Source organism: Ammospiza caudacuta, chromosome 1, assembly GCF_027887145.1.
Source record: "Ammospiza caudacuta isolate bAmmCau1 chromosome 1, bAmmCau1.pri, whole genome shotgun sequence".
Lineage (NCBI taxonomy): Eukaryota > Metazoa > Chordata > Aves > Passeriformes > Passerellidae > Ammospiza > Ammospiza caudacuta.
Genome location: NC_080593.1, coordinates 15041288 through 15059203, shown reverse-complemented (window position 1 = coordinate 15059203; position 17916 = coordinate 15041288). Strand labels below are relative to the sequence as shown.

Below are 17916 nucleotides of genomic sequence, written 5' to 3'. Positions count from 1 at the left end.
TCATCAGCTTCTTCCTCTGAATCCTGACAGTGCCTTCGAGACGGGAAGAAGTTCGTTTCTTCTGATAAGAGGGCAATAAATTCTTTTTCTCTGAAAGATTTAGGTGTCCTGTGGCTGCTATCTTGCTGCAAGTCCTTTCTTTAAGAAAAGTATCCTACATAGCACAGTTTCTATTTTAACATTTTTTATAACCTAAAATTATATTTAACACACTACTTAAGAGAATTAATACAGCATTACTTTCTAAAACCACACATACAATATTCATTTTAATATTTGCAAAAAGCCAATCATAAAATATGCATTCTTCACACCTTGAAAAAGATTCCAGAATCCTTGAAAAAGTGGGTTTTTTCTCCTTGAAAAAAAGCAACTCAAAGCCAAGAGACTGAAATCTCTTTAATACTGCATCACCACTTGGATCCTTTCTAAAAGGCAGCAAATGGTGTGCTGTTGAAAAACTGATTTTAAAATTATTTCTGCACATTTGTGAACCATACTCTATTTTTGTTAAATATTTTAGGAAAACAAACATGGACATGACCTTAAATGTTTAGATTCAATGCTTTCCAAGTTTTTTTTTTTTTACTGTCTTGACAAACAGTAATGCTTGAAGAAAATTTTTTATTTATAAAAACAGCTTCAATGGAAATTTCTGGAGTTTTTAATTTGAAATGAGAGACTCATTAAGTGACAACAGAAGGAAGGATTATTTCTCTATAGAATTTTGAATTTGCAAAATTCTTCACATTCTGCTAATCATCAATTGACTACTCCACAGTACCGAAGCCTTTTAAAATTTATTTATCAGAATGGCAATATCATCCCTACAGAAAATTAACTGGGCAAATAGGATCAAGGAAGAAAGGTAATAGTTGTACACACATTTAATCCTCTCAAATTAAACACTGATGGCTATGCTGCTCTCCTCCCATCACTCCTCAGCTCAGCACTGCCACAGGCCACAGTTTACACAGATATTAAGGTAATATTAACAATGACGTGTTGGGTTCCTGCAGTATTATTCCCTTCAGCTGAGCTGCTCATCTCCCCCAGTGATGCAGAATGCACCAAGCTGATGGCAAGCACAGGAAAACACTCCATGGCATCTGCCCCTACTGCATTCTGAACTCTGCCTTAGTGCAAAGCTTTCTACTGAAACATGCAACCAGAGCACGGGGGAAACATTTCAGTGTGCAGTAAGAGCCGAGCTGTCGTGCAGACAGCACCTTTTTAAAGCAGGATCCAGACAGCCAACTGACTCACAGCCCCACACACCACTCTAATTGCACTTATAAACCTAGAAATGAATACACAACTCACACTTTTGGACTCGTACTCGTGCTTCCCTCGGCCTGACACCTCTTAGCATGAGCTGTACTTTCATGGGTCTCAATCTTGGTTCAGAAATGCGGCACAGAATTGATTCCTCCTGGAGCCGATGTTACCTTTACAGCCACTTTCATGTAGTGCAAGGATGGAAAGTCACTGAAGAGAGCTGCCCCATTCTCCTTGCTGATTATTCCCTCTTGTTAGTCAACCTCCTGGCTGATTACTCTCACTGCTATCCTTTTTGATCAATGCCAGCATTACCGCGGCCACCAGGAGGGCTGGAACAAGAAACTAATCCAACAGAGGAAGTGCCTTGTTCCTTCCACCTGGCTACAAAATCACTTCTCCTGGTGTGGGACAAGTGGTGAGATGATGATGGAGAAAAAGAGAACTTGGAGGGGACGGGAAGCAAAAGCTCCTGCTGCTCAGCCAGAGCCAGTGGTTGTGCTGGACTACACTGGTCACACAGCCAAGCCCCCACCCCCAGGCATGAAGGCTCTGGTTAAAAAGGGAGCAGGAAGGGACAAGTTTCTAAAATAAGCAGAATGAAACAGTCTCTGGAGATGCCTGTTTCAGAACACGGTGGCTACCCTGCTAAAACAGTTCCTTCTTCCCTCTCTCCAGAAGGTTTCCTAGCAGTAGCGGAGGGCCATGCTTTTCAGTGTGAATTTTATTGACTGGCAGAATGAATCCCATTGATATTTCTGAAAAAAAAAGTGGGTGGAAAAGAAGGGCCTGAAGAAGCAAACAACCTTAGTGACATGGGACACAATGACACAAAGACTACAAACCTCTAGCAATGACCTGCAAATACTCTTGACAGCAGAACTCCCTCAACAGAGGGAGTTAATTAATTACAATCCCCAAATCGCCTGCATATGAAACAACTCTAAACATATCTGCTTGTACAACTATTCACTCTAAAGAAGCAATTCACTATAAAAGAAAGCACTAAAGTGGTATCTTTCTTTTCTGTTTTGAGAGAGGCACATTACTAAGGCACCAGTACCAAGAAAAAAAAAAAAAAAAAAAAAAAAAAAGTTTTACACTAAGGAATTAGTTTTCAAGTCCGAGGAATAGATTTTCCCACAAATCTTAAATTGGTAATTCTTCATTTATGACCTTCACAGCTATCTTATTTACTTAATCAGTGTTACTGTGATACTGAAGTATAGTCAGAATACACCACACAGTAAATTCCAGGATCACCATTAAGAAACTATGTGATGCATTCTTCAATAAACAAGCAGATATTTGGGATAAACACTGCTGCTTGAATTGCCAGCAATTTTAATCAAAGAACCCAATCCTAAACTCAGCCTACAGAACTATTTGTTCCCTGGATGCAGACGAGCCTTGTGATGGTTGCCCTTCACAGAGGTTCAGCTCCTGACCTTGCATCATGATGGATGAACTAGCAGAACATCCCCACACAGGGAAAGTAAATTTGATGGGACAAGTCAAGATGGACAACAGAAGTGCAGTCCCCAGAGCAGGGCTTTGCAACACACCAATACAAATGGGAATTCTACAGGTAAGCCTTCCTACAACAGCCTATCTATCTACCAGCCTCACACCACGGCTCAAGACCACAATGCTCCTTCTGCCCCTGGTAACTTTACAGACACAAACGCAGAAGTTTTTGAACTGCTTGCAGTAATATGGAAAGAATGGGATGTTATCACAGACTGAAGTGCAAAATAAAAAATTCCTTAGCACTGAAATAACTTCTACACAAAAAGTTCAGCACATCAAGACTGCTTACTCAAAGTGTTTCCTGAGAAAACTTTAAGGCATACACACTTCAGCTACTGTGATGCTACAGCATAAAAGAAACAACAGTATTTCACATTGGACTTAACTTCTGTCAGTTATTTCCAAGTTAATGGAATAAAACATGTCTCCAAATCACTTTTCTAAACACTGTTTTAGCAGGGCATTATATATTTAAATAATATATAATAAACTAGTTAAGACTTAACTTTCAATTACAAGAGTTAAAATCTACAAAAAGCTGATTTTCTGCTTAGGTTAGGGAGACTGGCTCCTCCATTCCAGTATGGTTCTGTAAGGTTACCTGCCACAATTAGTGTATGTCACTGCTAGTTCAGAAGATTCCCTTGCAGGGTTGAGAGTCCCAAAAGAGATGAGAATACACATTTGTGCATGCCCAGACCATGAGAAGAGATACCACAATTGTACCAGTTTGACACCGAAACTCCTGTGCCGTGCCCCATGCCCAGTAAGGCAGGCAAACACCAACAGTAATGCAACTGCTAAGACTCTGAGTTACACTACATTACTACCCACAGTTGATTCATACAGCTCTAAAAATTTTCCCACAAGATCCAGTAGCTTAAAATTCACCAAAAAGGACAGAATGCAGTGGGAAAAATCAGTAGGTGTTGGGTTCTAAAATACCCTTGTGTCTTTTGCTGAAATCCCAGCATGGGCACCTACAACACATGGCCTCTTCAGCAGAATAAATGAAAATGTCCATGTACAAGTAGGAGCAGGCTGAGGCCACAGCTCATGAGAACAGAGCTGGAGGGCTGTTCATTGTATCATCTTGTGTCCCCAGAGTACGGGGTGTTTGTTAGTTTATATAGGACACAGCTGCTTCAAGACTGAACCACTAACTTCACAAGCACTCACATGGTTTGACCAGTTATTGCTTTTACATAGAATTTGCTCATGCTTGTTTCTGGGTTTCACAGGAGCTCTCAATTTTCTGACAGTTCTAAATAATGGAATGAAAAGACTGGGTATTTTTATGCAAACTACTTTTTGGTTTTGATTTGAATTATGGAATGGAAACAAATCTGCCCAAGTTAGGTGTCTGACTGCAGGGAATTGTGGGGAAGGTTTTTCTTGATGGAAGACATAAATTTAATCTATAATCAGAAAAAATACAGGTAGAGGTTTCAGAACAAATGTAGATGATAAAGTTTTTGGGTATCTGACATCTCTGCACAATGAGAAAGATAAAATGCTGTAGATCCAGTTGGGACATGACAGAAGGTGGTAATGGATCCCAGATATTTTACAGTATTGTGGCATTCACAGGAAGTAAGGTAAATGGGTTCCAGTCCCTCCGCAGCCCCAAAGGGTTTGCATTCCCATTTCCTGGGAATGCTCTATCATCCTACAGGATATACTACTATGAGCTTTAATTAAACCTTTTGTTGTGCACAGAGACAGAAAAACTGATAGTTTTGTCTCTAGCTTACCTACTGAAGGGCAGTAGAGATAGCAGAGCTAGATAAAAAGGTGTAAGTGGGGTTCCAGTTACTTTCCCTGTAATATTCACAGACTTACAGCATATTGTACATGAGAAAAAACAGACACTTGGGTTCATAATCTGGAGTACGAACTTAATATTCCTTTCTCACCAAATGCTCTACCCTGAGGTAAAACAGATGTATGTTCACACTCAGACACATAAGAGAGCCTCAACTGCAAACCTCCTGTGTCATGGATGATCACTCTGACCTGTGCACGCTGGGCTGAAATCCCTCTTTACTTGCAGACCTGACCAATCCAAATTATATGGACTTCTCTAGGAACTTACATTAAAAGTGAATACAAGGATCCAAATACAAGGAACCAAAGACAGCCAGGGAACTTCTAGAAAGCCAGAAAAACCTACAGAATGTAGACTTTTATGGAACATAGCAAACCTGTAAAGGCAGGGTAAATTACATACCATGCCTGATTTCATTGCATTTCTGTATGTGTTTCACTGTATTTCTGTGTTTTCACTAGCAAAATCTATTGACAATTTCTCTCAATGACAAACTCCTGCAATTGGCTGCACACCTAAGTAATACTCATCACAAGAAAAACAAGTGCCATAGCAAATTGTAAAAAAGAACACTGCTACTAAAGCCCACTCAATTTATTCTCAGAATACTCTGAGCTGGAAGGGACACACAAGGATCACTGAAGTCCAACTCCTGGCCCTGTACAGGACAGTCCCAGGAATCACACCACGATTTGTCTTTTCATTAACTATCTCTATTTCAGAACCCACACATGTCAGAATGTCATGCTGACGATGATGAGAGAAGGCAGAAGAACAGAAAAAAGATTCACAGAGGCAACTTGAAGATGCAGCTACTGACAAAGAGCCTTCATCTTTCTAGTCAGCAAACCCCAAGTGCAACCTTGATCTCTTCCCCTTGTTCTCAGGCTTTTTGGAGAGTGCTGCAGTGCAGGCAGGATTAACACTGGTTAGTCAGCACCACTTTTGAAAGGAGAGCCTTTCTTCAAACAGTGTGCGTGCACACTGCCATGCACAGACAGCTTGTAACTCATGACTAGATCTTCACAGTACTATCATACCATAAATCATTACCAATTTAAGAACACTGCTTTGCTGTATTAACCATCCTTGTCCCTTGCTTGGTTTGTATGCACATGACGAGATGATTTGTATAACACTTTCTTGACCTGTTGCATCATAATTTGAAGCCAAGATTCCACAGTTCAGGAGTTACTCTGGGAAGCATCTCAGTGCTTGAAAGACAGGTAGTACTTTGACACAGCTCACAAGAACAAGCAACCTGTGCATGATGACCACATATATGAAACAGTTCAAGAGCCAAGTCAGGTACTCTCTCACAAAAATGTTCCTTTTTATTTAAATTTTTTTACCAGGCAGTTATCCACAAACTGCAATTTACAGCATGAACTCTGACAGCTATATTTTGGAAAATTAGACTAACAAAGCAGGTGTATTGTGCTTAAAGTTCAACACTAAATTAGGAGAGAAACACAACTCTGCATGCTGTCCAGCAGAGCACTCAGACTTGCAGCTACACCTCATTAAAACATCAATGTGCTTTACATGTTGATTACCTATGGCTTATACATTGTTTAAGCTATAACATTTACATCCCTGACAATCCAGTCTGCGACTACAACTTGCTCTACATTTCTCAAACTGTTGTGCCTATGAAATCCTATGTCATTGCATCCCACCCACAGAACCCAAGGATTCATACAAGGATACAAAGAAACTCTGAATTTCAGGAAAGGACAAAACAATGTCCTGTGCTGCTTATGCTGGTGTGCAAGCACCTTGCAAAGGCAGCACCTCTCCAAGCCTAAACCACTGAAACACACCAGGCCTATTGCTACTTTTTTTTGTTTTTTATTGCTGCGGTTGAAAGTGTTTGCTACACCTACAGCACCTCTATACATGCAGAGCTAGAAACTTTCCTCTTTAAGGATAAATATACAACAATATGCACCAATAACAAATGTATGTCATTTTTTCCCATTAAAACTGTCACTGTCAAAGATATCCCTTTTCCATGAACTATTGGAAGCTTATGTTTGGAAGAGCATCACAACTTTACTGACTCAAAGCATGTTGTCTCCAGAAATTTATAAGAATTATTACTGCACTCAATCTTGCTGTTATCAGCAGACATTTTTTCCATTACAAATATTTCAGGATTTTCATTATTATAAGCATCTCTTCACACAACTGTGATTAAAACAAAATTTTAAAAATCTATTGTTTCAGTACTTTTCACATGCTTTTAGAACCATGAGTTGTTTTTGCCATAACAACTTAATCTCCGCTCTAGTCTAAATATAACACCATTTTTTGGTGGGAGAAAGTGTGAACTGGATACTTAACTTGTTTACATAGCTTTTTCCAGCCTACAAGACTTCTTGGCTACATTTAGCATTTCCATCACAGACAGATTACAATCAAGAATGCCACAATTCAAGCCATTCTAGTAGAAAACATGGGGGTCTGTTCCATGTGTATTAAATTCCTGCATACTCTGCACCACTTACTACTCCCATAAAGACACTATTTAATTTTGTGCAACTTAAACCTCACATTTATCCACACAGGGAAATGAAAAGTTTAGTTAAGCATATAAATATAGCTCTTGCACAGCTGACTGTAACTGATGCTTCCGAGGCTGTGCTGCCTCCATGACTATCACAACATCTGGCTAAACTTACTTTAATCCAAGCTTCTCTGTTAAAGTAAAAGCAGAACAGAGGCAAGTATGTTCTTAAGTAAAAAGCTAGAGAGTTTCAGTAAATGCAGTGTCTCATGTATCTATTTCTTTAAGAAAAAACAATTGCAAACGTGCTGCTGGCAATTGCCGCAGGTACTGCAGGAAGCCGGCAGCTGGCACGCTACAAAGAGACCGCTCAGCGGAAACTCGTCTGTCGTTACATGGCAGAGTTCACCCACCAGGAGCTATCATTAACACCCAGGGCACAGTTTCAGCAGCCAAAACCCAGATGAAAGCAAACTGCAGCTGAAAGAACCAGCAGTGCTGCAGCATCTCCACAACAGCAACCTCTGCCCCTGTGCTAACAACTCAGGGACCTCCCTCACCTCTATCCCAGCCAGCTCCACTTGGACCTTGGGCCATCCCTTTCCCCTCTGTGTCAAATGGCACTTTCTGTAAGGCTCAGTGAAAACCAGACCTCCACATGGGCAGAGGAGCGCTGAGCAAACAGCTCCTAAGAAGGGGCAGGTGGCTGTCAGACTGACCGCCCTCCAAAATTACACTGAAGGCTCTCTGCTGCTGAACCAGCCTAAATTCAGGCAGTCAGGCCAACCACCCTAAGCTGATCTTGGATGAATTGTTTAGAAATGCTCTGCAACACACCCAGCCAATTTGAGGAACTATTCTGATTTTAGTTTTACAGGTTATCAGAATTAATTAGTTGGCAGAAAAAATTAACAGAAGCAAAGAACAAAATACTGAAGGATTTTAGGTTTGTTGTTGTTTGTTCATATTTTAGTTCAGGATTTGAATAGCAAGCACATAAAATAATGTTTACAGATAATATTCAAATATTTAACAACAAGTTTTTAAAAAGATTCACTATTCAAACACAATTAGAATGAGACTTGTACTGGAACAACCCTTGTCCTCAACATTCTTAATGCCAGCATCCACAAAAGTGATCATGTAGAAACAATAAAAAACTGGTCATCCCACAGAAGTACATACAGCCTTATAAATCTGTATCTATGAGATTTTGAATAGAATTTAATTCTATATGTATTTAATTTTTCATATGTATGCTATATATTTTTGTGTACATAATTAATGATTATTATTAATTCAATGGTAGTGATAAAAGACTAGGCAGAAGCACAAACTGAAAAAAACAGTGAACTTTATCCAGATTTTGATGAAAATTTGAGCACTTGCAAAAACCTCATCAATCTCAGGGAAAAAAATAACTTCAACCTTAAAAGACTTCTTAAAAAAAAATCAAAACCAAAACCACCCAGCTCATCACAAAGTACTTCAAAAAAGCAGTTCTGGCCAGAACAATCTGCCTATTCATACACTTATGCTGCCTTCCAGAGCAGATTTCAAGCCTGGAGTCCACAAGCTGCTTCTAAGAGCACTGCAAAAAATAATAAAAGGTGAGGTTTCTCATAGTAGCCAAGTACATCTACCAGTTTGCTACTAGAGAACCCAGGAGACAGCTCAACTTCTCCAGACCCTAAAATTGCCCACTTTTCACCCTTCATTTCTCTGGTGCCAACTACAGAAAACACTTTTGCCCCTTAGCAGAGCCAGCGGAACAAGCTGAGCAATAACACCTTGCTGAGTGATTTCTCACCTGATCTAGCAAGTTAAGATGGTTTACTCAAGTCAGAAGAGCACTGAAGCAGGCACGAGCAGATGCTGTGAGGTTCCACAGCAGTTTATGCCATCTTATCTCTGGACTGCCACAGTGGCACACACTTTCTCTATGAGTTGCACGTTTTCCCCTTCCTCCCTGGCTCTGAAGCACGTCCCTTGCATGTGATTTCCCACCTGCAACAACTGACCTAGCTGAAAATTATTTTTTGGCCAAGCTATTTTTCAGCCAGAACACTTATTTCAATAACTCAATGTACAGCCCTATAACTTCCACAGCTGATGCAAGCAGGATGGCAAAATTGCACAGCTACTGGCAGGAGGGAAAGTTGAGACCTAGCACTGGTATCAACTGCTGCAGAACCACATTCCTATGAAAATTAAACACAATTTTAGTTGAATTCATGGCTCAAAATGAATTCATTTTACAAAACATGAAATTCAGATAAATTTGAAAAGCAGTTGTCTGCTGCAGAGTTTTGAGTTATCACTAGTGAGTTTGTTTTTAAACTCTGCAGCAACATAGCATTAAAATTGCTTCCAGCTACAACAAATGTTAATCATATTAAATACAGATATTCTTCATTTAGAAAGTGAAACTGTATTGTGAATTATGCACCAAAAAGAGGCAGTATTTGTGCAAACTCTTTTATTACTATCCAAACCAGACAGCTGGCAATGGCAAAAATGCTGGCATTAATCTCACACAGTATAGTTACTCCTTAAAGCTGGAGTTGAGTTTTTCACTGAAAGGAGATATCTGTAACATAGCTGTGTAAAATTTTAGTCTAGTTTTTGAAAACTTGTGTAAACAACGTGTAGTGGAGGGAGATAACACATAAACAGGGAAAAATGTTTGTTGCTGTTTATTGATTTTATTAAGTGATTTTTAACAACCTATAGCTGGTATGTACAACATGTTCTTCCAAAAAAGGAAATTTGCCGTTTCCTTTTTTATGCTGAAGTCCACACCCAGGAAAAATTACACTGAACTTCTTGTACATTAATTTCTCACACTGATTTGTATTTGCATATAAGTGACAAAAACAACACAAAAAATCATCCCCATTTTTGAACTACACAGAACAAGTGTTACCTTCTAAAACGTTACACTTTCAAATGTTTTGGAAATGCACATAAGTTATATTCATATGTCACTGAAAGACAGATTTTTAATCTGTTCTGCCCCCAAATCAGCAAATTGACAATTAAAAAACTGTCAAGCCTTGTATTCTATGCAGATGGGCTATAGCGTGACTTTCAGCTGTGGGACAATCTCCACCCGGCATCACAAAGTCAGCACAGTAACACACACTAAATACAACCTTGCAAAAGCACAGAAGGAAGCTCTGAGAAAGTAATTACTGACTTTCTCCTAAGCCCACTAAAACTAATTTCCTAATACACAAGAAAATAAAACATCAGTGTAATAAGAAAAAAGCCCAGCCAGAATTCACTGGCAGCACATCAACCGTGCTTACCCTAGCCAACCTTGTGGATGGTGATAGCAAAGATTTCCTCATATCTCCTTTTCCTTAGCAGAAGAGGGAGCATTTCACTTGCTGACTGGACAAGCATAAAACCTTCAGCCACCACTCCATTCTCAAAGATGTGTCAGCAGTATCAGAAGTCATCCTGATACAAAATTTATTCCAAATTTATTGATAACCAGATACTAAAATGTATCATCTTTTGACACCTGGGAGAGTGCTTTGATTTAACATCAAAAAGATGACGTACTTTCATATCTGTCTCCACTACAGGCCTTCCTTTTAGTTGTACTCATCTTTATCCAAAACCTCTTTACCCAAGATTTGGAACACCTGAGGATCTAGGTGGAGCTGGATGTTGCCAATTCAATACTTAAGCAGCTGAATTGGAGGATGCTGGCCAAGCTACTGGAATGCCAGGTCCTTCAAATGACCTCCTATGGTCCCCAGGATGCTCCTGGACACTCTGGTTACCCCAGTGCTCACTGGAAGAGCACCCTCTGCTTTGTGGAACATCACTCCCAGCAGGTCTTGCCAGCCTACAAGGACCCAGAGCAGATGAGGACAGATCAGATGCAGCTTCCTGCACCAGGGGAAGATGTGGCTCTTGGTGCCACTGCCCAAGGTAAGCACATGTTAAGACACATTAAATTACAATTCCACCAAAGAAAATTAAGAAACACCAGAGTAACACCTTATCCCCCTTTCCAAATGGACACATCCTTATTTCAATATTTACCTCAAGGGCAAGATTATGCCAAACTACCCATCCCAGTCTCAGAATTGTTTTCCTGAGACCAAGTATGCACTGATATCCAAGATACCACCTTAACTCATCACCATTTCCTAAGTGAAATACTGACTCCTTCTAAATTAATCTGACACAATTATTTTTCTTCTCTTTTAAATAACCACAGATCAGTCATCTTTGAATGAGGGTAAGTTCAGTTCAGCCCAATATATAATTCATTCTACCACAAAGGATGAGAAAAGAAGAAATATTTCTCTTCTTCTATTCAGCTTCCACATCAAAAATGCTTTTACTTCTGTATCTACACAATTTAAAATATATTGTTAATAGCTATAATAGAAAATTAAATGCAGGTACTTCTTTGTAGTATAAATACTACAGAGAAATTTGTAGTTTAAAACAACAAGAATTCATACAAACAACAGCCCTTCCTGCTTTTACACTAGAATGTACCAAGAGCAGAAGTTAAAACTAAGTGAGTAAAAACTAGGACTAAGTTAAGTATGTGATCTCATACAAAACCCAGAGCAGAAATAGGAGAACTACAAATATGATGCCAATCATTTGAGCGAGGAAATTCTGGCATTAGGTATTGTATATGTTGCAGTTTATGAGCATTATAAAGAGGAATCTGCACTTAAACATGGTCTTACAGATCAGAATTTTTGAGAAAGTGACTTTTATAGTCTAATGATTTGCTGACAAAATGTGAGAACTGCATTAATTAAACAAATATTTGCAGAACATTTTTCTGTGACAGAAAGGAATGAATAGGATGGTAAGAAAAGACTAATATCTTCTCAGCTCTTATGAGCAACAACAAAGTTAGGATTCCAGACTCAGTTCTGTTACTCAAAACTTCCCCTCTAATAAAACCACAAGAATACTAATGGCATTTCATTGCTGCTGTTGAAAAAGAAACAAATGAAATACATGAAACTGCTTTTAAGACAGAAAGCATGTTTCATAAGCCACTTTGCATCTGACTGTAAAGAGAAATGAAAAAGATATAGCACAAAAAAAAAATCACTAAAATATTAAAGAGCCTCTGCTCAGTGACACCCCAAAGATGATTCCAAGTAGGAATTCTATGACCTTTTGCAAAAGAAAACATTAATATTATAGTCTCATCAGGCTAATTCCCCTACCATGTGCTTGGTTAAGTGCAAATTTTGTTAACATCTTTCTGAACATATCCAATCCATTAATGAGAAAATACAATAGCCTACAAAGTCCACTAACCACTCTGATTACTTTAAGACTAGAAAAATAATAGAAGGTGGTTATCACAAAAACACAGGATGTTTAATAGCAACATTCTGCTAAAGAGAGCACCTTTAGTAGTGAAAAAAGCAATATTATTTAGTGATGTATAACAAGGTGCCTAGGGTCCCATTTTTCATTCACAGAAGTTAGAATCTTCATTTCCTGCATAACATTCCCAACAATTGCTGCTCAGATACATTGGGCTAGAAACTCACACAGCTAAAGCACACAACCACTTCTTTCAATGACACCATATATATTTTTACTGGTTCTTACCCTAATAATCCACATATTGGGAAAGAAAAAAGTTCAGAGAAAAAGTCTTGTCATAAATTTATTCTGACTTACAGTTTTAGGAGTTCAGGTTATTGGACCACACCTATGCAGGACAAATTAGGAAAAAAAAAGAAATAGAATATGTCTTCCCATTTGTGGGTGAACACAAAAATGGCTTTGTAGGCTACCCCAGAAACGCCATAACCACAACAACTGACAGATACTGGTCAATATTGTGGTCCCCTCTGGTTACCACATGACAAGAAACATCATCCTTTATAGAAAGTTGTCAACACAATACACCACAGAGCAGAGCAAGGAGGAACTAGACAGTAAAAAGGAGAACATATTTGTCACCATAAATGACAATAGTCAGCAGCACTAGAACTATCCAACAGATTTTAATTTTCTGACATAAAAGGAGCATTAAATCACACACAGATATTGCTAGTATCTGTCCAGGAGACAGAGCCACTGAATTTGTTCATCTATTCATCTGTTCTCAAATCTGTGATACTCCCTCCCTTTTGAAAAGCAAACAAACATCCTCTTCAGAAAAAAACAGCTAACTCTCCCCTACAACAACAACTTATTGTCATGTACAGGTCTGAGATGTGTTTGTCTAAAAAACATCCCTGCACACCTACACCAGAGGAGAAGGCTGAAAAACCTGGAGTAAAGTGGCAGTGAGAATGCTGCTATTAGAAGGTGACTTCAAAGTAAGGCGAGTGGGATGAGTGAAACAATTTGAAGAATCAGCAATATAAAGACAGATGGGAGATGAGAGGCAGGAAAACACAGACTGAACTCGGAGTTTTCTGCTGCTGGGAGACCGGAAATTTTTTACCAGGCACAGAATATAGCAGCTGACTTAAAAATCTAGTCATAGGGGAATAGTACACATACTGGCAAGTACTTTTTAAAGACACTTCAAAAATAAATCTAACTACATATTGCCTTAATTACATTTTTAAGATTGATTAAATTTATGTAATTGCTTTATGAGCTCTACCAATAGATGCAGCTTAAAAGGCAAAGGAAAAAAGAAAAAAAGACACTCCCAACAAGGATTCCCTCTCAGAGGGCTGATGGCAGCCCCTAAGAATTAAAAGGATGCCAAGGGGATTGGCCATCCTAAAAAAAAAGTTGGAAAAAATAAATCACTTGACATTCTAGAAAAGCAAAGGAGGCAGAATAGGTTCTGCTATTGTTAAGTATGGGTTCTGTCTTTTCTGGATCTATCTAATCAATGTCTTTTCCAAGTGCCTCATGAGGTGGCATGAGCAATCTTAAAGCTAGTGATTAATACTGATTTAACTTCATTTGAGCAATGCCTCACTGATTACAACAGTCTGCCTTACGTGGAAGGGGTGCAAGACACATTTGGAAAGGAATGAGGAGGAAGAGGAAGGTCAGGTATACCAATGGCCAGCAAGCTTCATCCAGACCTCCTCCACAAAACCCACTTCCTACACCATGGCAGAACTACCAGAGAAAGTAGCACAGAATTAAACCCCTAAACCTCCTGTGCAGCAGTGACAGGGACACCAGCAAAGGCTGCAGGAGGCATCATGAGCGTGTCCACACTGAAGAAACCCAGGCCCTCGGACCACGAGCAGGAGAGAAACAACAGGGACCCTGCATGGCTGTCCACTAAAAGGAAAGGGAGCCTGATGCGGAACTAGAGCCTTTGCTTACAAAGGGTCCCATCAAGACAAGGTACTTAACAGCCTGTGGAGCAATCAGCACCTTGTTTCAGCACCAAGAGCCACAGCCAAGCAGGAGGCCTGTAGCAGACCGATGAGAAGCTGGGAGAACCACAAGCAAAGCGTGCATCACATCATTCAACTAAATCGAGACTGGGTGGAAAGGCAGGCATGACAACTATTTACAAACAACTGACGGGCACTCATACCAGCAGCAGCAAGGGAATTGTATTCAGGGCAAGGGAGGCCACAGCACGTGTCCACCCCATGTGTGCACGGCTCTCCCCAAGTTCACCTTTCTGCCACCCCAGTTATATCTACTTCCTGAGTATTGCTACAGCAAACAAGCTTTTTTCAAATCTGAACTACAGCAGAGCTACCCAATGAGAGGTATACAGAGAATGGTTTAGAGAGAGGAATGGAATCATGAAGCAGGAAGAAAGAACAGCAGGAAAAGTTCTCAGACAGTTTTTTTTCAGCTTTGGGACTCACTTCCCAAAGGAAGTGGTGTAAGGCTAACCACTTGAGTCATTTAAAATACTCAAGACAAGACACTAAAATTCTGCACTCCCATCAGAAATTCATGCACGTTCTTAGAGAAACAAGCATCCCTCCAAATCAGTCCTTCACAAGGGTGGGCCTTACTGGGACACGGCACAGATCAGGCGCCTGAAGAAAGACAGCAGAATGAGCTCCCTGGCTGCACCCACAGACAACAACAGAGTTTTAACTGCTGACATTTCATTTTGAAATAAATATGGTTCATTTATCATGTGGCTGGCAAACAGATACAGCACTTAGCAGCTCCAACTTTGATTAACGTAAGATTATGCATGCCTGTCAGCTTTTCACCTTTCAGCTGAGACATCTTTGAAAAGGAAAAAAGTTGAAGGTGTTCACATCTTAAACTTGCCTTGTCTTGCCAATCTACTGCCAATGGCTCACTGTTTTTGCAACCCTTATAAATAGAGCCTTAGGCAAGCTTGCAAAATGCTACTTAATCATTACCCAGAGGCAAGTAATACTTTTTGTGACAGGAGAATGAATCATCGGTTTTGTCGGTTTCATCGCTGCGATGGATGTGGACAATCAATGTCTTTGCTCTTAGTCTTGCTTAATTTCGTCTAATTTACATCCTTCTAGTAGTATAATACTACTTTAAAAAGGCCCATACAAACAACCAAGAACAACAAAATCCCCTCACTGCCACCAAGCTGCCTCATTTCTCAAAACTAATTTTCCTCACACTGCTACCATCACCTACCAAATGATCTGCGTGCCAGGAGTGCAAGTTATTTAAATCTTTTTCCACATACGTAGAGTCCTGCTTAATTTCAACGCTTTAGCACACAAGAAGCATTAGCCGTGAGTGGTTCCACTAATCTAAATGGAGACAATCGTTACTCCTGAAAGTTTGTGTACCTTGGCATGAATAGGACTGTAGCAGCAATGGCAAATCTACCAGAAAAATCAACATTTTTCACCCAACAGCTATGTGCACATGTGCTGGCATGAATGGACTGCTGTATTCTATCAAGGACAAATGAAGAAGCAAACATGAACGCTGATCAGCTTCTTTTCATAAACAGTCACAGACTACCTAATGAGTTTAACAGGCAGTCAGATCCTTATTCCATAACATAAAGACATCTGACATGGGCCTGAACAGTGAGTCAGAATGAATTTCCCATCGCTCCATGTTTCCTTCCAACCACCAGTAACTGAAGGCAATAAGAGGAGACAAAGCAGTGCGGTAATGCTGTAAGATTTTTCAGAAATCCCCATGTGGGACACGGTACAGCGGCCTCGCATTCCCACTCCATCCCGACACAAGTTTTAGCAACTATAGAGGCTCAGAGCCAGTTTGGACGGATCGAGCAGGCAAACGCTGCACTGCGACCATCCCGTCATTCAAAGTGCACAGACCCCGCTCTCAGGGCTCGCTTTCTGCAGATTTGTGCAGGTCAAAACCCGGGGTACTCAGTTCCTGCACTGCCTCACTCTTTTCGTTCCCATTCTTGTAACTCCAGAGCCCGCTTCCCCTAGAAGGAACCGTCCCCCTCCGGCCGCCCGCCCTCGCCCACACTCCGGGGAAGAAGTCCGAAACTTTCCCAGCCGAGTGCTGCCCCCGTCCCGGGCACCGCCGGCGGGAGGCGGCGGCGGGCACAGGGCAGAGCACCCGCACGCCTTCAGTGCCTCTCGGAGAGGAGGGCTCGGGGCGCTGCCCGGGGCGGCCGCTACTCCGCTGGTAGGGCCAAGGCCGGACAAAGGCCCGGCCGGCCCCGGCGGCACGGGAGGCCCGAGGCCGCCGTCCCGCCGCCACAGGAAGCCGCAGGCTGGGCCCGACACCTTCCCGCCCACAGTGCCGGGCAGGCACGGCGGGAGGCGGCGCCCCCTCCTCCGCCCGGGACCGGCGCCGAGGGACCCGCACTCGGGGCGGCGGCGGCTCCCGGCGCGGGAAGCGGCGCTCGCAGTCCCGCGCCGCCCGCCGGAGCCCGCCCGAGGCGCTGAGCCCCGGGGCGGCCACAGGCACCGCTCATCCCACTCCCGGCCGGCTGCGACCCCCGCCCGTCCTCCCGTTACCTCGGCCATGGCTCCGGGCAGCGGGCGCGCTCCGGCCCGCCCGGCTCGCTGCTGCGGCGGCGGCGTCCTGGGCTGGGCAGGGCTGGGCTGGGCGCGGCGGGACGCTCGGACTCGCTCCTGGCTGGCTGCCCGCCGCCGCCTGCTCCGAGCTGCTGCGGGAGCCCGGCCCGCGGGGGAGGGGAGGGGAGGTCCGCGCTCCGCTCTACCCGCCCCGGAAACACATTCCTCCCCGCTGCCGTCAAGCGGGCCGGGTAGGCGTCTGCGGCGCGGCGGGCAAGGACGGGAGAGCCGTTCCTGAGGCAGGGCTCGGTGCCCGCTTCCCTCCTTGCCGCCCGCCAGCGCCTTATTTGGCGGGGTTTGCCCGCGGGCCGGCCGCTGCCGGGCTGGGCCGGTGGGTGCGGACGGGGCTGGGGCTGCCCCGCGGCCCCCTCGCTCCTGGCGGTGGCGAAAGGCTGCTCGACCCCAGCCCTTGTCCAGAGCTCTTCTCCTGCTCACCTCTCTGCCTGGTTCCACGCGTGGGGACAGCGGGGAATCTGGGCAGACAGGGATTCCTATCCCTCTTGCTGGCAGCTTTGCCAAGAGCAGTGGAAGTCACTAAGTGATGAGTGGGCTTGTCTGGTGCTAACACACGCTCCGAGCTAAAAAGTCGCTTTCCCCAAATCCCTTGGCCGGAGCCTGCTGGTGTTCGGAGCATGCTCTTGGTATTTCAGAGTGCCCCTTAAAATAGGTACTTGGGAAATTACCGATTAAAAAAAATGAAAAAGCGTGCCATTCAACACCTTTCTGAAGGTAAGGTGTTGGGAAACACAAGCTATCAACTCGCGGCTCAGAGCTCTAAGCACTGTGCCTTTATGTGTGGCTACTGGAGC

General features: G+C 42.4%; 1 protein-coding gene across 1 annotated transcript in view; it reads right to left on the bottom strand.

Annotated features, from left to right (window-relative positions):
• Positions 1–17209, bottom strand: part of ITGB1 (integrin subunit beta 1) — a 42720-nt gene extending 25511 nt beyond the window's left edge. The window contains exon 1 of the mRNA XM_058821224.1: positions 17048–17209. Within this exon, the coding sequence (XP_058677207.1) occupies positions 17048–17056 (9 nt within the window). The 5' untranslated portion in view covers positions 17057–17209. The remainder of the gene's footprint in view (positions 1–17047) is intronic.
• Between the last annotated feature and the right edge of the window lie 707 nt (positions 17210–17916).